Raw genomic sequence first — 24,190 nt, forward strand, 5'->3', positions numbered from 1 at the left:
ATGATTAGCCTAGTATTAATGAAAAGAGATGAGAGTCTGGGGCATATTCCATGCCCAAAGTAAAGAGCAGTGACATGATTTTAGTAGCATGATAAAGTCACACTTAAACGGCATCTCCCTTTGGTGTTGCTTTCTTGGGGTTATCTTTATGCACTTCACTTTCCTAAGTGCTATGACAAATCTGAGATGCAGGCAAAGTTTAGCACTGTACATAGAACAGAAATATATTTTATTGTGATAAGGTGTGTCCACTTTTTACATCACGTGTTTGGCTTCTACTATAAAAAGTATGCGTTGTGTGTGCTACAAAGTTACTGCTTGATGCATCTACCTTTTGGAAATTAAACCTTGACCTCATTTTCTAAAGAAAATAAAAAGTGGTTACTTTTTTTTCTAGAAATTTATGTTGTGTGGTATGTTAAATGAATTCCTTAGCGATGGAAATATAGGTTCCTAGTTCTAAATATACTACTCCATAGAACTAAATTAACCATATAAATTGCCCTTAAAATGGAGTAGTAAATATGTGTTTGGGAGTGGGTGTACATGTTTATATACATATATAATATTTATAGAAAAGGCATCATAAAATACGTCCCAGATATATTTTATCATTGATAGAATGTAATCCATCATTCTGAATATATTTGGGTAATTTCTTTTAGATGACTTTTTGTGGATTTGTTTTATGTTGGATGCTAAAAATATTGATAGTTTTTAGGTAAATTTTATTATGCTTTAATATATATTTTACTTACTGAATAAGAAACATTTTGAAAATGTTAATATTAGAGTCAAAGATACAGTGAAATGATAGATATTGTTAAACCTTGTTTGGGGCTCTTTTCTTTGACTTTTGTTTGTAATGCTATATATATGTATGGTTTGGTGTTCTCATTTTCTCTGTCAGGACCATCTGTTGTTCGTTACCATCTGCCCAAGATGTTGTTATTGTGGCGAAATGTTTTCCCTCGTTCATTGAAGGAATTGGAGGCTGAGAAGGCCCGAGGCGATTCTTTTACCTGGCAGGTAACATTGGAAGGTCGTGCTGGAGCTTTATGTGGTAAGAACTGAAAGGACTGCACTTTCAGAATATTATTTTCTTACTAAAATATTTGTGAAGTGAAGGAAAATCATTACTTCAATTTGTTATTTTAATATACAATGATGAATCTGTACACTTTTGGATTTAGAAAGAAACTTTGTAAGTAATCTATACCAGTTTACTAATTTTGTAATAAAAATGAAGCTGAGACTCTGAAAAGGAGGTTAGAGTTCATGATCAATTAGGAGCTGGAACAACCCAGGCGTCTTAATTCCCAGTTATTGCATTCTTCCACCTGAAGAAGCACTGGGTCACCAAGTAAAAAAGCCCAGTGCCTATTTCAAGGAAAAAGAAACAGGATTACCAAGGTTATTGAGTTTACAGTTAGTCTTTTCTTAATGGACAGATAGCTGTTTTCTCCCATCAAATCTGCAAAAGTTGATACGTCTTTTAGATACCAGCATTTTAAAAAGTATGAAAGTTGTTTTTGTTTGGGAGTCAGCAACTTACAGGAAAGGCTCAAGTTTTGTTTTATTTGAAAACTAGAATTACACAGAGTGACCCTGTCCTTTTTTGCTTTATCTGAATGTGAAAAGCGCTTCTTTTTTCAAACTGTGGGAGACAGATGTACACTTAACCATAAGCTCCACAGGGCAAGGTGTTAGTTTTGTTCCCACACATCTAAGCGCTGTTTTAGTCTTAGCTCTACTGCTAAAGAGCCAATAAAGCTATGTCCTCTCACTGGGCCATTATGTCCACTGTTGGTTCTGTTCTGAAACAGCTTTTTTAGTAGTTATCTGAATTCATGTGGGGTCATAGACTTCTGAATTCTCGTTCACAGAAATCTTTCTAACAGACATCTTCCCTCCCTCCATTTTTGCTGTCCACTCTTCTTCTAGCCTTTTCTAATGAGTTTTCTCTAAAGTTGCAATTGGTTCTTCTTTTGGTTTGACCTTGTTTTAGAACTTTATATTTTGTAATAATTAAAAATTTTAGGTACCTTTATATAATTTTATAAATTTGTTCATCCTCGCAAAAGCTGTTTCAAATATGTCTTTTTAAAATTTTTATCTAGCAATGAGGAGTTTTGTTGCACATTGTCCTGAACTCCTAACTGAAGATGTGATTAGAAAATTGATGACCCCTATTGAATGTGCCATGACTATGATGTCACAGTAAGTAGGCAATTAGGACACATTAACATTCAATTTTATATATTTATAAATAGCCATGTTTTGTAATTCCCTATAGTATCATATAGGAAATGTACTAAATTTTATTTGTATGAAGTGACCTTAAAAATTTCAGTAGCGGTGTGGATTGAAATAAAATTGTATTTTATTTATTTATTTTAATTATTATTTATTTATTTATTTTGGCTGCACCGGGTCTTAGTTAAGGCATGTGGGCTTCTTAATTGCACCATGCAAGCTCTTAGATGCAGCATGCATGCGGGATCTAGTTCTCTGACCAGGGATCGAACCCAGGCCCCCTGCATTGTGAGCGTGGAGCCTTACCCACTGGACCACCTGGGAAGTCCCTAAAATTGTATTTTATAGTGTTTCTGTTACTAACAGTAAAAGTCAGAAAATAAACTAAAAGAAAAATGTAATACTTATCAATGTACTTTGATGGTACATTGATACATGGCTGGAAAAAAATGTAAGTAATGCTTATTCTAATAAGCTAATACTAATTATACTTTTGATATTTTAGCATTCCATCTGTAATTAAAGCCCACGGAGCTCATCTGAAAGCTAGTGCTGCAATGGTCCGTTTAAGACTTTATGATATCTTGGCGTTGTTACCTCCAAAAACTTATGAAGGTAAATAAAATTTGTGGATGTCTAATAAAAATTCTTCAGTATACCTTTGCAGTTCTTCACAATATCATAGAGTTCTGACCATGTAAAGGAAGGCAACCATTTTCCTTTTCTTCATACATAGTAGCTAACACTTGTTGAGCACTACTGTGTTCCAGGTCTCATTCTAAGCCCTTAACAGGTATTAGCATCTTTGACTCTAACCACAATCTTATGAGGCTAAAATTTAGCTTTCTTTAAAGATAAAGAATCTCAGGTACTTAGAGGTTGTGTAGCTTGCACAAGTCTGGGAGGTAGTTAAGTGGCAGAGCTTGGATTCAAACCCAGTTGGTTCATCTTCAGAGTCTATGCTTTTAATGACTATCCCAACTGTTATAATACAGCCAAAATTTAGGAATCTGGAGGGAGAATAGTAACGTACTTTTGCAGAAGTTAAATGTCATATAAAATGTTAATATTCCAGTGCAACCATGCCCAAGAATTTTGATATGCTCTGGTTCAGTGTTTGCACATTGTTAAGTAATTAATAGTAAATAATAATCATCATATTTAATATATTTAAAATAAAAAATCTTTTCTCTATTTGAGTTTTTGATTACTTTAAATAATTTGGGCTAAAAGGCATAATACAATAACAAAAAAGGAAGTGCCATTATTGTGTATTAAAACCAGTGTTAAAATATTTAATACTGGTTTTTCTTAAAAGGGAATGGGGGCTTAATTATTTTACTCCTGTTGAACATATTGCTGCTCTTGGTGGGCAGTGATTGTCATTTTCTTAAAAAGTATCTCCTTAATCTGACCTGAAGTTCTGTTTTTTAGGCTCTTTCAATGCACTTCTTAGAGAACTGGTAGCAGAATTCACTTTGACTGACAACTCAGCCAACACAACTACTTCCCTCCTCAGATCCCTCTGCCACTATGATGATAGTGTTCTTCTTGGTTCCTGGCTTCAAGAAACTGATCATAAATCAATTGAAGACCAGGTAGTAAGCTATAAAGTGAAACGAAATACTAGCTTGATTGAAAAACAATGGTACTATTACACATTGTCATTTAAAAAGAAAATATTGTAGACTAAGGTTTAATTTTCATTTAGCTTTCTTAGACATTTAAAGATACCTTCCTGGGGGTGGATAAATAGTGAAAAAAGGTAAGCAGCAACAGTTAGAATTTGGCGAACTGTCTTTATTTAATATTCTGTGTATTTAGGTACCCTGTGGTTTCATTGGCAAAGATCAGTTTTGACTAGCTTTTTGGTTGTTGGTGTTTGTTTTGGTTTAGTTTATTTTGTGACAGGTTAGAGAGGAATAGGATTTATAGTAGGTTGAAGATTTAGAACCTTTTTTGCCCACGGAATACATTATTTCTTATGTACTTTTTAAAAAGAGTTACTAAAGGCCGCTTTTAAAAAAATTTTTGCGGGTTTAAGTTATTCCTGACATTATTTTGCTTACACATTACTGCAAAAATGTTTTAGAATGAACAAAACTTTTTTAAAAAATTGCATGAACTGTTGTGACTTTTTTTAATGGCCAAATTCTATTTAAAAATTTTCAGATTTAATCATTCTGTTCTTTCATTGTTACTTTTTCTCTCTCCTCCCCTGTTTTATTTGTCATGCCCAGTACTTGGTCAGTGAATTTCCCAAAGTAGATTTTGAATGATTTTTATGTCCTTCTTTTGCAGCTCCAGCCAAACAGTGCATCTGGAAGTGGGGCTCTGGAGCATGATCCATCCTCCATTTATTTACGAATACCTGCGGGAGAAGCTGTGCCTGGGCCTCTTCCCCTTGGAGTTTCAGTCATTGATGCTTCTGTGGCTCTTTTTGGTGTAGTGTTTCCTCATGTTTCTTTTAAACACCGGTTAGTATAAAGTCAATCAGGTGATTTTAGTTAAATATAAATTATTTTCAAGCAGTACATTTTCCCAACCAAGCTAACTCTTCAATAAGAAGCGTTTGAACAGTAGTCTTCTAAATGTAATAACATAAGTGGCACATAATAAATTGCATGCAAACTCCACATAATTTGAAACTGTTTTTAAAGATTGACCCCATGTACTAGCATATGATATCCACTGTATTGTGAACTCGGTCTTAAACAACAAAATTTTCATTATAGTAGTTTGTTTGCCAGTTTATAAGTAGATTTGCCTGTATCTTTAATTAGGGACACCAGTTTTCCAAGTCTTGTTACTGAGGAATTAAATGAGTAAGAAGTCTACTCCCTAATATGACATTTGTCAGATGGTTAAAGTCTGGAACTTGGAAAACTGAAGTAACTGATTCTTTTTTTAATAGGAACATTTTAGTTTGCTATACTTTATGTCCACAGGCACCATACTTAACTTAGTAAGCATTTTATATACTTACAGTGATTTTCCCAAAAGAAGGAGTAAAAATGAATTAATGCAAGACCTTCACAGATAGTTCAGGTTTTACAAACTATGCCTTAAAAACATTGTATAGAAAAGATAGCATATCTTTACATATGTAGGTTAGTTGATTAATTGGTTTTTAATTTCAGGGGAAAATTTTAAATATGAAATTTTACTTTATCCAGATATCTTTAAGAACATTTGGTTGCCACATAAATGTTAAAGACCGTTAAAGGTCAAAGAATCTTATAAGGCAATCTACTTTAATGTTCTTGTTTTAAATCTAAAGAAATCTAGGTCTAAGAGTTCGTGGTTTGTCAGAAATTATACAGCTAGTTATGAGACCTGCAACTAGAATCCAGGATTATCTTCTTTTTTAAAAAAATAAATTTATTTATTTATTTATGGCTGCATTGGGTCTTCATTGCTGTGTGCAGGCTCTCTAGTTGACGTGAGCGGGGGCCACTCTTCGTTGTGGTACGCAGGCTTCTTGTTGCGGTGGCTTCTCTTGTTGCGGAGCACAGGCTCTAGGCACACGGGCTTCAGTAGTTGTGGCTCACGGGCTCTAGAGCGCAGGCTCAGTAGTTGTGGCGCACGGACTTAGTTGCTCCGTGGCATGTGGGATCTTCCCGGACCAGAGCTCAAACCCGTGTCTCCTGCATTGGCAGGCAGATTCTTAACCACTGTGCCACCAGGGAAGTCCTCTTAACTTTATTAAATCACTTTTGTGGAACCAGATGAAGTAAAAATAGATAAGTTCTATTAAAATATGTAACATAAATATCCAGGGATGGAGGAATCAGTGAATAAATTATGGAAAGTTGATAGGCTGGAATACATTTTACAGAGATAATGTTTTGATATCAGAAAATGCTCATTATATAGTGTTAAATGAAGAAGGTAAAAGGCAAGAAGTGATCCCAGTTTGATATTTTAAAATACGTGAAAATGTTCAATGGTTATTTCTAGGTAGGAACTTTTCGTTAATATTTTTCAAATTAAAAGAAATAAATATAGTAAGGAAAAAAATTTGTTTAAGTTATGTATTTGAGGTCAGTTATAGGCACATGATGTTTGCTGGCCATGTTGGAGACCATGTGTGTCTTTTCAGGTGTGTGCTTGAAAGCAGTGTGGACAGTGCCCTGCTTCTTCAGCATAGATGTGGATCTGTGTCAGACAAGTGTACAGGTGTCAGCTTTAGCCCCAAGTACCTCTAACTGGAGTTCCTGCTGGAGGCTAGATGGTTTCTTCCTACGTGATTTTTGAAGAATGCTTTGACCTGAGACTCATGGCCTTTTATAATTGAGCAGAAATCCTTCCAGTGATGTTTCCCTAGATTCCTTTGCCCCACCTCTATTCTTTTTAGAAGAATCTGATATGACCTCATTCTCTTTAATCAGAATAGTCTCAAATGGCTGTGATTTGGGGAAGAGGGATAACTGTCTCATTTTAAAAATTTGAAACAACCAGTTCATCTCTGATTTTTCACATTTAACAAAACTGACCAAAGCTGAATCTTTAAGAAAAAAATCTCCCAATTAGCTTCTAAAGATAGGACACGAGGTACTATTTTCTTCTATGTGTGAGAGTATTTTTTAAAAAGAAAAAAATTATGCCACATTTTAAGATTTCCAAGTTAAAAATCTTCCACAGAGATGCACAATTAATGATTGTTATTCAAGAAACCTTGAGCACCTACTTTATGCCAGGCGCTTTGTTGCACACTGAAGACCACTGAAATTGTGACATTATTTTGCTGATTGAAACTTAATATTAGTCCCTTGTGTTGTGCCAGTTAGTAGTTCATGTCCGTATATTAATTCAGAAGTAGGAGATCCGGTTTAGACCAGGGAATGAAGTGAAAAGAGATAGCATGGGGCATTATTTGTTAAACAATCAGCTTATACCCTTCTTCTTATCTCTGTTTTTTGGGCCAGGTTTGAATAAAAAGTATTGCTAATGTGATCTTTATTCTACTGTTACAGATTACAGATGTTGGATCACTTTGCCGAATGTGTTAAACAAGCCAAAGGTGTTCGCCAGCAGGCCGTGCAGCTTAATATCTTTACAGCTGTTCTTAGTGCACTAAAGGTATTTACTTTTAAAACATAGCAAATATTCTGAACTAAGATTTTATTTTATTTTTATTTTTTTGCAGTACGTGGGCCTCTCACTGTTGTGGCCTCTCCCATTGCGGAGCACAGTCTCTGGACGTGCAGGTTCAGCGGCCATGGCTCATGGGCCCAGCTGCTCCGCGGCGTGTGGGATCTTCCCGGACCGGGGCAGGAACCCGTGTCCTCTGCATCGGCAGGCGGACTCTCAACCACTGTGCCACCAGGGAAGCCCCTGAACTAAGATTTTAATTAATACCTTTAATATAGTAATTCAGACGTAACTAGACTATTACGTTTATATGTATAGCTCTGGATAACCATGCTTTTATATTATTTCATTTAAATTACTAGAAGCTTTATATTAGGCTCATTGTAATTAAATAAGTATTTTATATTTTAGTAATATTAAAATTCATATTTTGATTTGATACCTCAAATTTTACAAGTGCTGGTATATTTGGAATTTTCAAACATGTCTGACTAATGAAATTTGGTATTCTATTGAAGGCTAACTAGATAAAGCTTAAGTTTGATTTGTGGTTTAGGTCATAAAGCAGGAGAGGCTATGTTTGTTATGTAGTTAAAGGAGTGCTGCATTTAGAGATTGTGTTCTGGTTTAGCTACTCAATAGGTTTCTGTCTTGTGTAGTTCCTTTAGCCTTTTTTAAACCTCATATTCTACATGTATGAAGTGAAATAACAAATATTTTGCTTATCTCTCAGAGTTCATGTACTGTACTGTGCAGCTTATAGCCTCTCATGATGTGTTTGAAAAGTCATATTATTCAGCACGAAGCTTATTATAAGATATCACTGCTTTAAAAGGGCAACAAGTACAAGTGTTTAAATGGGCATGAATTAAATCACATTTTGTAAACTTCAGGGAAAAGGGATGTAGGCAGTGGTTATACAAATAAAGGCTTGTACCATTTATATAATCATTAGTATATGCCCTTTTTAGAGACCATCAGCTACCAACATCTGAGTTTTTTAAGAAAGGAGTGGGGTGGTCATGGTTTCCCTCAGTGGTTGGAAGGTTGGTTAACAGCTGTAATATTGCTGTACAGTATGTGTTTCTTCATATATGTGCTCGCTAATGCCTCTGCTGTAGTTAACATTTTCCCTAGCTACCATGACTTATATTTTTGGTCTCAAGTAAGTAATTTAAGTTCCAGGACAGTAAGTGTAACTAGAAGAGAGATATTAACATTTAGTATGATGAACATTCATACTGATTCAGTTCAACATTCAGTTACTGATTATTCTTACCTCATTTTGTCTTTAGGTATGTATTGGATAGACATAATTATCATCTCTGGCATTTTTATATAAATGTATCAAAGTTTCATGTTCGTGAGGCTTTTTCCTTCCTTAAAGTTATAATGATAAATTTCAGTCAGTTAAATAACAGTTGATTTAATAATACAGTGTCCTTTATGTATAAAAACAACTTTTAAGTATTTGTCTTTGGTTAGAGACACTCCCAGGGATTGTTGGTTTTAGGGCTGATTCAACTATAACTATGTTATACATCATGTTGTGAAATCCTGTTTAGGAAAGTGATTACTGTCAGTCTAACATGTGTTAATTCTAGGCATAGTATATGCATGGGAAAGTTGGCTGAAGAAAATAATGTGTGAAGATTTATGTATATTTACAAAGATTGCAGTCCTTTTTTTTTTTAAATAACCATAGGGCCTGGCTGAAAACAAAAGTACTTTAGGACCTGAGGAAGTTCGTAAATCTGCTCTGACACTAGTTATGGGAGCCCTTGACAACCCAAACCCCATCTTACGATGTGCAGCAGGGGAAGCTCTTGGAAGAATGGCTCAGGTGGTTGGAGAAGCAACTTTCATTGCTAGAATGGCCCAATATAGCTTTGACAAGTAAGTGGGTCTCTTTAGCAACAAGTAATTTTCTCTCATAGACAAAGATGTCTTTTAAGTTCTCAGTAAGTATTAACTGGACTGTATATTTTCCACATGGTAGATACTTTCAGTGTGGTGCAGGTTTCTGTTTCAGCTCTTGAATGTTACATAACAGAATCAAGAGGATTGTTAGTGATGGCATCTCTCAGTTATATGTAGTTTGCTCTGAAGTCCTTTTCTCTTATCTCTGCCCTCCCACACCCCCTGCCATTATTCTTTCTGTTAATTTTCACTTTTTGGGATAAGCCATTCTTTTTCTAACTACTACCAAGTTTATCATTTCTTAAATTATCCCTGAAACAGGGGATACATTTAGCATTAGCTTTTAAGAATTTCTTGGCAGTATTAATTTAAAAGAGTGATCTCAGAGATCCAAATAAGTATGATTAAGATGATAAATGCAGTTATTAGTGACTGTTGATTCTTAATCAAGTACTTGAAGTAGAGCAGTTGAAAATCAAGAGTGGTCAAGAATTAACACCTGAGTTATGTAAATTAATCATTCTTTTTTTTTTTTTTTTTTTTTTTTTTTTGCGGTACGTGGGCCTCTCACTGTTGTGGCCTCTCCTGTTGCGGAGCACAGGCTCTGGACGCGCAGGCTCAGCAGCCACGGCTCACGGGCCCAGCCACTCCACAGCATGTGGGATCCCCCCAGACCGGGGCACGAACCCACGTCCCCCACATCGGCAGGCGCCACCAGGGAAGCCCAAATTAATCATTCTTAAGTATTGTGTATTTTGAGGATTAATTATACCAAACTATATCATAAGTATTAACAAGGGAGAGTTTGGGAGAAGCAGTGGTTGTGAAGTAGTGGTTCGGAAGAAGTGTTTTCTGAACTCTTGCATATCTGAGGACGGCTGTCCTTGTCTTCACACACAGTGGCAGTTTGGCTGGTTTAGGATGATGCCCCAGTGTATTGTTTGACTTGCTAAGGATAATATGAGCAGGCAGAATGTAGCTAAACTATTCCCAGACACTTAATCTTCTGCAGGATGACTTTGCTTATTTTCTAGCAATAGATTAACTTTGCCTTTTCCGGGTGTCTCTCATTAATCCTGAAATCAACTTTTGTTAAAGATTTTTTAAAAGTTAGAACCAGGGCTTCCCTGGTGGCGCAGTTGTTGAGAGTCCGCCTGCCGATGCAGGGGACACAGGTTCGTGCCCCGGTCCGGGAAGATCCCACATGCCGCGGAGCGGCTGGGCCCGTGGGCCATGGCCGCTGAGCCTGCGCGTCCGGAGCCTGTGCTCTCCAACGGGAGAGGCCACAACAGTGAGAGGCCCGCGTACTGCAAAAAAAAAGAAAGTTAGAACCAGTCTTAGCTACCTGTTTCATGGTTTGTGCTCTGTTAATAGTAGGTAAAATAAGAGTGTATTTCTTTGGAAAACTGTTGACTGGTTAATTTTTCTTTAGTTACAAGTGGTTTTAATTTATAAGTGCTTCAATACCTATAGGAGTATTTATACTTATTCTGGTAAAACACAAGGACATTTCATTCATATTCATACCTGTCTGGTTAATGGTTTGCAAGTGTTCTCAGTGCTTAGTTTCATTAGCTTTTCTAAATAATTTATTATGATCTGAAATTAATTAGTACATAGATTTTGTTACCTGTTTTTTCACATTTTAAGTTATCTGAAATTGGGATTTGTCTTAAAATCTCTAAGAAATGTCATAATTATTTGTCAGCATTTTTTTCTTTTATATTGTTATATAAAATAATGGTACATTAAGAAAAATCTGTGGTATCTTAGATTTGACAAAATCTGGTTCTATTTTGAAAAAGCTTCAATGTCCTGCAGCTTCATTATATCAGACTGTTTTTTATCAACATTATCTCTTGCTGATATGTCCAACTATGAAAAGCCAAATCACGTATACATACAGATCTGTCAGCTGTTTTTGCATGTTAAAATCATATGCCATCTTAGCATTAAGACTGGAATCATTCCTATAAACCGTTCTCAGTTAATAGGGAGTAACTCAGTTGCTTAAGACCCAGTTCAGAAAAAAATAAAAACCATTACTGGTTAAATTAGTTTCCATTCAAATTGAAAATCACTCTGAGACCCCTGGGAAAGTATATATATGATATATTTTTGTATCTTAGATTACTTACTTTATTGAATAGATGACTATCACTGAGAAAATTGGCTCAGCTTTTTTTTAGCTCACTGAAATGAACTCTGAAAAGTAACAATATAAAGGAAGCTTTCTAATCTGTATAAGGCTTTTTAGAATTCACAGGTTGCATTCATTCCTCTTTTATTCCTCAAAACAACTGCTATATAGGAGTAATGATAATGCTCATTTTACAGATGGAGAAACTGAGGCATAGAGAGAGAGAGAGAGATCACTTATCCAAGGATATAGTATATTAGAAATACTGCTAAGGATGGACTTAGTTCACTTCCTTCATTACTATATTTCTTAACGTCTGTTCCATCGTGACAGCACTTAGAATTTTTCTTTCTTTGCCATAGGCAAACTGACCAGCCAGAGTCTTGGTGATGGTTTTTCATATCTTGGCTTTACTTCATTTTTGTGAGCTTGTGACAGAAGTTTGATCATGGATGGCTTATTGAGAGTTATAATACAGTTTTGAAAATGCAGCCAAAGTTGCTTTCTAGCCTCCTTTGTTATTTTAGGAGTTTTGTTCTTAGTGGTATTTTAATGTTTTCTAATAGTAACTGACTATGTTGGTGCGTGATTATGAGTCATAGTCTTTTTGTCTTATTTGTCTTTTATTTAAAACACCAATGGTAAAAATACATTTCAAATGGTTCTTGTCTTCTCAAGGAATAATTAATATTAAAAAGCTGTGAAGTTGTAGGTCCTCTTTCATATTTCTCTAAAGGTAGGCTTTCTTCAGTGAAATGTATGACTTTAACCGGTTTAAAGTAAATCTCTAACTCTTGTTAGTGAGTAGAGAAAGAAGTAATAAAGATTGTAATCTTTTCTGATTTCCAGAATAAATCCCTTTTATTGTGTGATTCATAAGCTTGTTATTGCCATAGGGAAATAGAAAAAACAATCCCTGAAGCATAAGTCTTTTCCAGATTGAAATCAGCTCGAGATGTTGTATCCAGAACTGGCCATTCTTTGGCTCTGGGCTGTTTGCATCGTTATGTTGGTGGTATTGGCTCAGGACAACATCTGAAGACCAGTGTCAGCATTTTATTGGCTCTAGCACAGGATGGGACATCCTCTGAAGTCCAGGTATAATATCGATTTGTTTATTATGAAATTTTTTTTTGATAAATTTATTTATTTATTTTGGCTGTGTTGGGTCTTCATTGCTGCACACGGGCTTTCTCTAGTTGTGGAGAGCAGGGGCTACTCTTTGTTGCGGTGTGTGGGCTTCTCATTGAGGTGGCTTCTCTTGTTGCAGAGCATGGGCTCTGGGTACGCAGACTTCAGTAGTTGTGGTGCGCAGGCTTCAGTAGTTGTGGCGCACGGGCTTAGCTGCTCCGCGGCATGTGGGATCTTCCCAGGGCTCAAACCCATGTCCCCTGCATTGGCAGGCGGATTCTTAACCACTGCACCACCAAGGAAGCCCTATTATGAAATTTTTAAATACTATTTTTAGGAAAATTATTTGTAAAAATAGTATTGATTCTGATGGGCTGTTAGGAAAAATGTCTTAGGGTCTTTCTCTGTCATTTTGCTTTATGAGTGTATAAAAGGAATTTGTATCTGAACCTAATCCTAAAGTCTTTCTTATTCTGGGAGTTTAACCCATTCACAGCATTCCTTGAAACATGGTTTGTTTTTATTATTTATTATCCTTTGTACTTGTTTCCTCTTTTTTATATTTCCTTACATTTGTTGGATGATCAAATTTCTTTTAATAACAGTCTTCTCTCTCTTCTCTAATACCCTAACCCAGGTACAGTGTTGTTGGCTGAATCTTCAGGTGTACTCCTTGAATTTCTTTTTTCTCTCTCCTCAAATATTTTATACAAAAATAGGTATAACTACAGTAAGAGGCAAGAACATGTGTGTGAAAATATCCTATACTCTTGATTTGCCATTTCCCAGTGATGCATCTAAAAATATTGAGTATGTGAAACCAATAGCATTCAACTCACCAGCTTCATATTGGGACTCAGAAGCTGGAAGAGACAAGTTTGATTGCCATTACTGCCTGTCATTAATTTGTTAATAAATGGGTTCTTTACCATAAGAAAAGAATGCAAAATCCACCAGAGACTTCTTAGTCTACAGGCTTAGTTTGCCTTTGACTTCTTGGTAAAGGTTTCCAGCTGTGTAAAGCACAAAAAACCCAAAAGGACTAAAATAAAAAATGAAGTAATGTTGCTCCTAAAGAGGTGCTATGAAATTTTTTTTTTTTTTTTAACGCTGTTTCCACAGTAATCTGGTAGAAAAGAACACAACTGTGAAATTATTTTACCTAAGAAGTTGCTGCTTTCTTCTTTTATGTCAACAAGTAGGTGCTAGTTTTCTTTCCTTTGTCTTCACCTTTTTCTCAGCTCTCTCTTGCTTTAATTTCTTAAAACCGCACTTCTGTAAGTGACTGCTTCACATGATTCTTTTTCTACAACATGACATCTTACTGTAACGTGGACCATTCCCTCAGAGCTTCTGTTTCAGCTCACATCTGCACAAGAATAGTATGGTAGCATTCTTCAGTTTTTTATAAAGTCTCTTCTGTTATAAGAATCCTAACTCAAAAATTATACTTTCCAGTCAAATTATTGTATACATGTATTTAGTTGTAATTACTAGAGATTTAGTCTTCAGTAATGTTTTCTTTTTTGTATCCTCAACTCCTGTCTTCAGATCTTTGTTCTTATTTTATTTTTACTTGATAGGAAAACTTCCTTTAGCAATAATAATCTTAGAAAGGGTCGTTGACTGGTGTGCTTTTTGATTCCTTGCATATCTTAAAAAAAAAGGCTTTATTCTGTCTTCAAATTTGAATGATATTTGGGTTGGGTATACTGTTCCTGGCACACAGTCCTTTTTTTCATTATTCATAAATGTTTCAGTATTTTTTGTGTTGCATGTAAGAGGCTAATAGTAGCTTAATTTTTTGAGTTAAATTTCCATAGATATTAACATCTCAGTTTTTCATCAGCTATCTATAAAAACTTTCAAATATGTTCTTTAAGAAGTAAAAGATAACACATAAGCCAATAATCAAAACAACTGATGTGCAACTATATTTAAAGTTTCTCTGCAGTGTGCCTTTGAATATTCAGATATAAAACTTAAATGATGAATTCGTTTTCTTCTTTTACACAGTGGATATATTTCACACGCCCAAAAGACATTGGTTTATGTAATAAATTTCTGAATTAATGATACTTGTGGACATCATAGCTATCTTTTCCCCCATCTTTTTATTGCTAAGAAACTTATCTGAAATATGTCTGTATGTTTGTAACCTTATATTTTGGTTTCACAGTGTGTAAGAATTTTTCTCTCTGTCCTTGCAGCTTAGAAATTTCATCAAGTTCTATATAAGTTTATCTTTTCTTTTTCTCTTTCTGGTACTTATTTATGTATTGAGTCTCTTGTCTTTATCCTCATTATTTTAATTTTTTTGTATTTTCACTGTGGGTTAGAGGATAATCTTCCATTTGAACTTCAATATAATGATTTTGGTATTTAACAATAATTCTTTTTTTTCCAGTTTTCTACTGAACAATTTAATATAAATACTGGGTGTGTGTTTGTTTTTTTAAAACACTTCTAGAATCTCCTTTGTGCTTTAATTATTTGTCTTAAAAATCCTTATGATAGTTTTATTAAAATACTTTCTTTTGTTTCTTCCATTAATTTTTTTCTCCAGGATGTGTATTCTGGTTTTCCTCCCTCAAGCTGTTATATCCCTATTACTTTTGTCAATAGGTGTGGTTTCTACACATAACTGTCCAACTCAGGTTGCTAAATTCCCTAGGATTGGAGTAGATTGACAGGTAATAGAAATTAAGGTATGGATTTTTTTTCTGCCATGGTGGTAAGTTGGGTAACTTCTCTGTTGAGACCTCTCTGTCCTCAGCCCAGTAGTGCAGCTCTCCTTTGGGGCTGCCAACAGCAAAAATAAAAGGTTCGTTCTTTAACAGGTGGATGTGGGCAGCTTAAAGGACTTTGCATTTTCTTAAGCCTGTGCTGATTACAGTACATTGCTCTGGGTTAGTTTTGCAAATACTATTAGCTACTAAGATTATTTTTGCTTAGTAAACAAAAATTTGGGCCTGAAATGGTTTGATGCACTTGAGGAACTGTTTTGTGAATGTCATTGCTCGAGAAATAGATCTGAGTGCAAAACATTCTTTTATTTCAGATTGTTTTATTTCAGACTAGTTTCTTAGTAAAACTCCAACAATACACGCAATAAAGATATATTTGATGTCCATAGCAACCACTAAATCAAACACTTATTATATCAGTCATTGTTTTTTGGAAGTATGAAATACATGTACATTATAACAGAAAAATGAGTTCATCAACAAAACTATTTTTCTGACACTCAAAGCCACACTACAGAGAAACTGTAAACATAGCATTTGTACATCAGTGGCTTTGGTTATTAGCTACTGGTAGCTTATGTGCTACCTTTTATTTCTTAAGGAATATATTTCAGATTATTGATTAAAAACTACGATGTTGACAAAAAAACTACGATGTTGGTGTTTATGAAAATTTAAGTTAAATATCAATTCAGCATACTCTATTACTTACAATAAAATAAAATCATATTTTATTCCAGACTTGGTCCCTTCATTCACTTGCTCTGATAGTGGATTCCAGTGGCCCAATGTATCGTGGATATGTGGAGCCAACATTATCTCTAGTTCTTACCTTGCTGTTGACAGTTCCACCCTCCCATACAGAAGTTCATCAGTGTTTGGGTAGATGTTTGGGTGCTATAATAACTACTGTTGGCCCTGAACTACAAGGTGAGTAAATTCATCTTAAAATAAAGGGACTAGATAGATAATTACTGTCTTTCAACTTCCTGAATGTCACCATAACGTTGCCTAAAGAAATCTTGTAACAATAATAATAATTACTATGTATTGAATGCTTGCAATTTACTGAACACCTGGAACTCTGCTTTTTACATGTGCTATTTTATTTAATCCCTGCAACAAACCTGTGATGTGAAGGTGATTTGAAGTTATGAGCAGAGAAAACATCTAAGTGAAATGTTATCTGGAGCCCCTTGAAGTCAAAGATAAAAGTGGAGTTCCTTTGGCCTGGAGTGCCATTCAATTGTTCATGGACTTTAGCTTCACTTTTTTTTTAACTCTAAGGATGATAATATTATCTAGTTTTTCTCTGAGGAAGTAGGCTCAGAGAAGATAAGTTACTTAGCTAAGGAGTAGCAGATTTGTGATCCTAAGGCCCATATTCTTACCATGCACTTCCACTGAAATAATTCTACTAATGGTTAAAGTAAACACTCAGGTAAGAAAATTACTGTGAATTTATGCAAAATATATAAGCCACTTTCAGAGCATTCCTTTTTTTCCCCTACCATTTATTAAATCTTTCAATGGATTGGCTTTTTATTTATATTACCTCACTTAATTCTGACAGCAGTCCTGATAAAGGTATATCTCTCTGTTTTACAGATGAAATACTGAGGCTGAGAAAGGTCCAAGGTTTTTGTGTGTGTGTGTGTGTAGCCAATGAGTAGTTGGAATCAGAGGTGAAGCTCAGATAAATTTCCTTTGCCTCTATTCTTAATCACTATGCTATATGGTGCCTCCATTCGGACAGATACTAAAAAAAAAAGACGGAAGTGAAAAAAGAAAAGATCTTAAGGATGAATGGTAGGAATTGAAAAAATGTGATTTAGACATGTCTCTATCTTGGACTCAGTGTCCTCTGAGAAAAGTTGATAGTTCTTTCTTCCAGTGAATGTCACAAGGATGTAGAGAGTATAAATATGTGCCTTTGATTAAGTGTAGGTGTTTACCAAGTACTTTCTGATGAGGCAGTGTGTATTTCAGACTAGAATGTGACTCTTGTGTGAGTCTATGATTTCCTTGTTTGGTCTCTGTTGTATATAAAATTATTTTGCATTGGTAAAAATTTTAAATCACTTATATTTGGCAATTTTAATCTAGACAGTATATAATACTGCAATTTATTTTTCCTACCTTTGTAAAAATTGCCATTAATTTTTTTTTTAAGAAGTAAAACTTTATTCAGAGATGAGCCATTAATCTTGTTGGGAAAATAGGATTTGTCGTTATTATATAATAGATGTGGTATTATTGTTTGAACAGAGAATCAAATACAACAATGATGCGTTTAAAAGAGAGTGTAGTTTATCAGGGGATAAATGTAAAGCTAGCTAAATCTAAGATAGATGCATGATCATCATTCATAAGCAGTTGTGTTTTGAAATCATTTGTATGGATTTTGCAAAATTTTTGTTTTAAAAACAGTCTGAATAGTAATCAGAAATAATTATTTATCTCAAAAGTGACTCCTTTTTTTATTTTGATGAAGTATAGTTGACATGCAATATTATATTCATTTCAGGTGTACAACTGACATACGTATTATGAATTGATTACCACATTACGTCTAATAACCATCTGTCATTGTGTAAAGTTATTATATTATTCACTGTATTCCCTATGCTGTACATTACATCCTTTAAAAAGTGACTTCCTGGGGAATTCCCTGGTGGTCCAGAGGTTGTTAGGACTCCTAGCTCTCACTGTTAGGGGCCCGGGTTGGATCCCTGGTCGGGGAACTAATATCCTGCAAGCCGCGCAGCGTAGCCAAAAAAATAGAATAGAATAGAATTTTCCTTTTCTGAGGTTGGCTTTCAAGGAAAGGAATTTCTGGGATGACTTTCTTATAACAGGGGATAGGCAGGATAGGCAAATTAACTATGGCCCATGGGCCGAATCTGCTCAGATGCCTGGTTTTTTGGTCCTTTTTTTTTTTTTTTAACAGCCTATGAGGTAAGAATGGTTTTAAAATTTTTAAATGGTTATATAGGCACTTACATAATAGAGTAGTGTGGATTTTGCCTCTTGGCTAGCACAGTAAAAAATATTTACTTTTGGCCCTTTAAAGAAAAGTTTGCTGACTCCTGTTCTGTAGGATTTTATTTGCTTGATAAAATGTAAGCTGTCAAAATGTAAGGGGAAAAAAAGTAAGGGCATTTCTTATAGTGATTATTGGTTTAACAATTGCAGTACCAAACCTAACCATAGAGCAAACATGCTAGTTAATGTTAATTCAACGGTTATTCTTTTTTTTTTAATTGAAGTACAGTTGGTTTACAGTGTTGTATTAATTTCAGGTGTACTTTTTTGTTTGTTTGTTTAGAAAGTGGGGTTATTTAGAAGATAATTCTTTTCTAGGGACATTTTTGGTGTTACTAATAAAATCGTTGTACTTTATGTTCTCTTTGACTTTGCTTCTAGGGAATGGAGCAACAATATCCACAATCCGTTCTTCTTGTTTGGTGGGTTGTGCAATAACCCAGGACCATTCAGATTCTCTCGTGCAGGCAGCTGCCATATCTTGCCTTCAGCAGCTTCACATGTTTGCACCACGACATGTCAATCTGTCTAGTCTCGTTCCTAGCCTTTGTGTAAGTATAAAGCTATTTCATTCATTGATTTAATTAGGGAGCCCCAAATTTGTTTCCCAAAAGATCGGACTAGGCCAAAACAAAAAAACATGTTTCCTGGGCTATCCATTCCAGAGTTTCAGCTTAGTAGTCATTTTATGACCATTCATTTTATTCACTGATTTTCTTTTTTACCCTTTAAGAAATATTTTAATGAACTGTTCATTTCTTGGCTAAGAATGTATCATATTTTCAGTCTTTCCCACTCAGAATTTTTTTTCCTAAAGTTTGCTTGTTAACTTCTGAGGATCTGTTACTATCATCACAGTTGTTAATTGATTCACTGAACAAATATTTATTGAGAGGTTGCTATATGTCAGGAACTGTGCAAAGTACTAGGGATACATTTGAGGATGAGACAAGATGACGCCTCTGTCATAATGGAGTTTATAGTTTAAAGGGAATATGGTCAACAATGATTATTTACAAGTAAGTGCTAGAAGAGGCTACAGGACAGCAAATAACAGGGGAGCCTATCATAACCCAGGCATTCAGAAAAGATTTCCCTGAAAAAATGATACGTGAGGTGTGAACTGTAGGTAGGATAAACAGGACTTAGTTTGGGGAAAAGCATGACGTTAGAGTAACAGCACTTATTTTTAGGCAGAGGGAAAAATATGTGAAAGGCCCTGAGATGAGAAGGAAGGGATGCACTTAAGGAACCTTTTAGTCAGTGTGGTTAAGGCTAAGAGAGAAGAGGGGGAGGTGGGTCATAGGGTCACAAGATGAAGCTGGACAATTAGCCAGGTGACACATCTTGCGGACTTTCTAGATATGTTAAAACTTTGGACTTTATTCTGCAAGTGATTGGGAACCATTAGAAGGAATTCCACAGGGGAGTAACATGATCAGATTTGCACTTTTTACATTTCGTTATTGCTGCATAGTGGCAAATGGACTCTACAGGGTAGGAATTATGGTGGTCTAGGGATGGAGAGCAAAATGACTTTTCCAAGTTAGTAGCAATGGGAATGGGGAAAAATAGATGGATTTGAGTGATATTTAGGAAAAAGGATTGATAGAATTTGTTGATTAATTAAGGGATAGAGGAAGGATGTGACCCAGGTTTCTGACTTGAGCAAAATAATGTAACTTCCTGAGATTGGCAACACTGGAATAGGAGAAGGTCTGAAAGAGTGGATATCATTAATTCAGTTTTAGACATTTGAATAGTTACACGGACCTGGAGCTCGGAAAAGAGAAGTCTGGTTGGAGAGGTTCACTTGGGAGGCATGAGCATTTAGATGGTAAAGACATAGGAGTAGATGAGATTGCCAGGAGAGAGTGCTGAATGAGGAACCCAGTATATAAAATTTAGGAAAGGAAAAAGAGTCAGCAAAAAACATGAAAGAGCAGTCAGAGAGTTAAAAAGGGAAATAGAGGTTGTGGTGTTCACAGATGCCAGGTGGAGTAGCAGAGTGGTCAGCCATATCAAATATTGTCAAGAGATCAAATGAGATGACAGCTACAGTGTGTCCTTTGACTTTTGTCACATGGTGTCCTTAGCAAGGGCTCATCTGGTAGAGTGGTACAAATGGAAGCCCAAATATACCGGTTACATATGGAATATGAACAGGAACTTCTTTCCAGAAGTTTGACTGTAAAGGAGAGGACAGAGGATAGAAAATAGGTCAAGTGGGTGATGGGGTCAAAAGAGATGCTTTTACTTCTACAGTCGTGAGAAGAGTGAGCGTGTTTATATGTTGACAAGATGGAGCCAGTAGGGTGGGAGAGTTAAAGGTGTAGGACAGAGAAGGAATAGTTAATCCCCCAAGGTTTCCAGTGGCACAGTTTTGAGGACACACGTAGGGGGGTATCTCTTCCAGTGCAAAATGAAGAAAGGAGGAGAGGATCTGTGCAGACACAGGTGGGTTTTGGATTTGGTGACAGGAAGTTGAGGGAGTTATTATATAATGACTGTTACTTTCTTAATCCGGTAATAGGGAAGATCGAGTTCTGTGAATGAGGGGGCAAAAAGGAGGATCAGAAGTTTGAGGAGAATGGGATGTGGGAGATTGAAGTAACTGCAGAAATAAAAGATGCTGTGATAGTTCCGAGGGTTCACTGGAGGTTAGTGACCCTCCGTCGTGTGATTCATGATGGTACCAGTGCATCTAGTTGTGAGATTTTTCTCCAACAGCTGTAAACATCTTAGGTGCAGGCATTGAGCAGATATGCTGATACATTCATAGTTGGACTTTGGCCAAGCAGATTCACTTAAATGACAGCAGGATGGGGGAGGGAAGGATATTAACAAGACAGTGCTGAAATGATGGGTTATGGAATCTCATTTGGGTGAGGGAGGAAGGTAAAGACAAGAGGAGCAAGAAGGGCACCATAGAGGTAACCGTGGGAGAATATTGTTGAGGAAAGGGAAGAGAAGGTTATCCAGGAGGAGGTGAAGGAACTGAAAGACCAAGATCTTAGCCATTACGTCTGCTGTGTTATATTTAGCTTTACTCAACAAGATTTGCTCCTTTTCACCATAGACAGGAGGGAACTGAATCAGTCCCAGACCATCAAGGTGTGCTGCAGGGTGGAAACCAGATGCACATGAAATGTTTACAGAGAACATCCACAAAGAAAATAGTCAACTAATAGTATACACTAGATTGCATTCTGCAACAAGATATGTACCATCCTGCCAAAAGCCATGGCCTAATGCCAAGTTCTGAGGGCACAGTTGGCATCTCTTGAGCAAGGTGGACTTGTTACATGATACAGCTCTAATAGGCAACTGATAAGTGTGATGAAGATGCAGACACACACTCCTCAAATTGTCTGCTTCCTCTCTCCATTTTTTTCCTCCTTAAATGTAATTATTCTGTGAAAGTTGACCTTATGAGATGGAGCACATTTAAGATGATCTGGTCAAGTAATAACATGAATTTCTTTATCTCAGTGGAGGTTATCAGTAAGCCGTGGGGAACACAATGAGTTTCCTATGTGTTAACGCAGATAATGTTTCCAAAATGATTTCCGTAGCACATCAAGGGTTTTATTACAAGGCATGTTGGAGTACTTTCCTGAACCTCTTCCAAAAAACTGGTGGGAAGGAGATGGCATGGCAGATAAAGATGAGACAGAGGGCCACTCAAGTGGCTAACTTGTTTGCACGTTGCCAAATGCCCTTCGAGCTGTATTCATTACCAAATCTTTGACACTCTCTAAAAATCAGTCCACATATGGATTCATCCAAATTAGTGAAATCAGTGATGATTTTTATCAATTTCATGTTCGTCTCTACTCAGTCATTGCCACCAGAAATGGCCGTATCATGTGATACCACGTGTAATACCTAACACAAATGAAATATGATTTTTTTTCAGCAAATGTATTAAGAGGTAAGTTTCACCATAGTAATCTTTATTAAACGATCTAAAAGTATTAAAATGTATCTAATGATAGAACTGTTCAAAATGTGTTTTTGAAAGAACAACCACCACTCTGAATTAGTGTTATTTCCCTCCTGGCAAGTGGGTGCTTTTTATACCATGTGACCAGTCATTCTCCTGTGCAGATTTATTCCACACATGGCATTTACGTCATCTGGGAAAATTATAGGAGATGTCAGTGAGAGGAAAACTTGAGCTGAATGCCCATGTCGTCAGTGACAGAGCAGGGATATCCAGTTGACCATGATATAAGTATATGGCAGGCACAGAAGGGATAGGATAGCAAGGTGACATAAAGTTTAAATAACAGAGCTTTTTATAGGAAGGTAGAGGTCTTAATGTAGGAGCAAGCAGCACACAAATTCCTAAGGTTTGTGGAATGTAAGAAAAAAAAAAAACAGCTTCGGAAAACAATGAGGCATAATCTACAAAAAGTTGAAAGTGTGCATACAGTATAACCCAGCAACTCCACTCTAAAGTAAATACCTGACAGAAATGCATGTACATGTGTGCAAAAAACATGTACAGGAACGTTCATTGCTTGGTTATTCATACTAGCCAAAACCCAGAAACAACCTAAGTGTCCACCAATCAGCAGAGTGGATAAATAGTGATATAATTCTTCAATAAAACATTACACAACAATAAAAATGAATGAACTGTTACATGGAATCACATGGATGAATTTCACAGACATACTGCTAAAAAGAAACCAGACACAGAAGAGAAGAGACTTCATGGTTCCATTTATATAAAATTCAAGAGCAAATCTAAACCAAGCTATACTGATGGATGTCACAGTAGATTGTGATTATGTCTAAGCAGCTAGGAAGTCTGCACGAAGCCATATATTTTTATCAAATTTAATATGGTTTATTCCTGACATTTTGTGGATTTTACCAGGGAGTGTCAAGGGAAAGTTTTCAAACAAATACAACTTTGTTGTTACCTGGTTTACAGTGGCTGCAAGACACCATTAATGATAATTTGCATCTCTAATATCAGAGATGTTAAAATGGGGTGGGAGAGTACATCTCAGAATCATTGAAATTGAGTTTTTGAAAACACTTTGTAAACCTTAAAATGTTTTATTTCTTTCACTTTGATTCTGCTAGTCAGCATTTGTTGAGTGTATTTTCTTAGCTATAATTCTATTTAGTTGTAATTAAATTTATGGTGTTCTGCTTCATATATAGTTAATGCTTTGGTCTTACCACAGTTGTGTAAGATAGAGGTAAGGTGGACATTGTCCCCACTGTACAGATAAAAAGGCAGAAACTCCGAGATACTTGTTCTTCCCATCTCATATGATCATGCTTAACTTTTCTAATTATAGGATATTTGCCAGTTCCAAAACGTCTTTATTTTCAGGAAGAGACGTGAAGAAAATATATTCTGTTGAAAAAAATCTGATCTGTCAGGTTTTCTCTCCTCAGTTATATTTTCTTTTTTTAATACTTGGCATAATTTCATGGGCTGTGAATTTTACACGAAAATAAGTTACAAATGCTATATTAAGAGCATAAAAATATATTATCTAGCATTGTGAAGGAGTTATGTATTCTACATCACTTATTTATTATTTTATTCCCCCCCATCATTTCTGGATGAGATTCTTTCTAAAATATATTACTTACTTCCTTGCTTAAAAAGCAGCACATGGGGGCTTCCCTGGTGGCGCAGTGCTTGAGAGTCCGCCTGCCGATGCAGGAGACGCGGGTTCGTGCCCCGTTTCGGGAAGATCCCACGTGCCGTGGAGCGGCTGGGCCCGTGAGCCGTGGCCGCTGGGCCTGCGCGTCCGGAGCCTGTGCTCCGCAAATGGGAGAGGCCACAACAGTGAGAGGCCCGCATAACGCAAGAAAAAAAAAAAAA

General features: G+C 36.0%; 1 protein-coding gene across 1 annotated transcript in view; it reads left to right on the plus strand.

The window, feature by feature from the left end:
- Positions 1 to 24,190, plus strand: part of HEATR5B (HEAT repeat containing 5B) — an 86,088-nt gene that overhangs the window by 22,303 nt on the left and 39,595 nt on the right. The window contains exons 11-20 of the mRNA XM_007468385.1: positions 911 to 1,063; positions 2,121 to 2,220; positions 2,762 to 2,871; positions 3,691 to 3,854; positions 4,558 to 4,733; positions 7,233 to 7,338; positions 9,056 to 9,246; positions 12,349 to 12,508; positions 16,029 to 16,218; positions 18,715 to 18,884. Of these exons, the coding sequence (XP_007468447.1) occupies positions 911 to 1,063; positions 2,121 to 2,220; positions 2,762 to 2,871; positions 3,691 to 3,854; positions 4,558 to 4,733; positions 7,233 to 7,338; positions 9,056 to 9,246; positions 12,349 to 12,508; positions 16,029 to 16,218; positions 18,715 to 18,884 (1,520 nt within the window). The remainder of the gene's footprint in view (positions 1 to 910; positions 1,064 to 2,120; positions 2,221 to 2,761; positions 2,872 to 3,690; positions 3,855 to 4,557; positions 4,734 to 7,232; positions 7,339 to 9,055; positions 9,247 to 12,348; positions 12,509 to 16,028; positions 16,219 to 18,714; positions 18,885 to 24,190) is intronic.

This window comes from Lipotes vexillifer, unplaced genomic scaffold (assembly GCF_000442215.2).
Source record: "Lipotes vexillifer unplaced genomic scaffold, Lipotes_vexillifer_v1.1 scaffold1149, whole genome shotgun sequence".
NCBI classification, from domain to species: domain Eukaryota; kingdom Metazoa; phylum Chordata; class Mammalia; order Artiodactyla; family Lipotidae; genus Lipotes; species Lipotes vexillifer.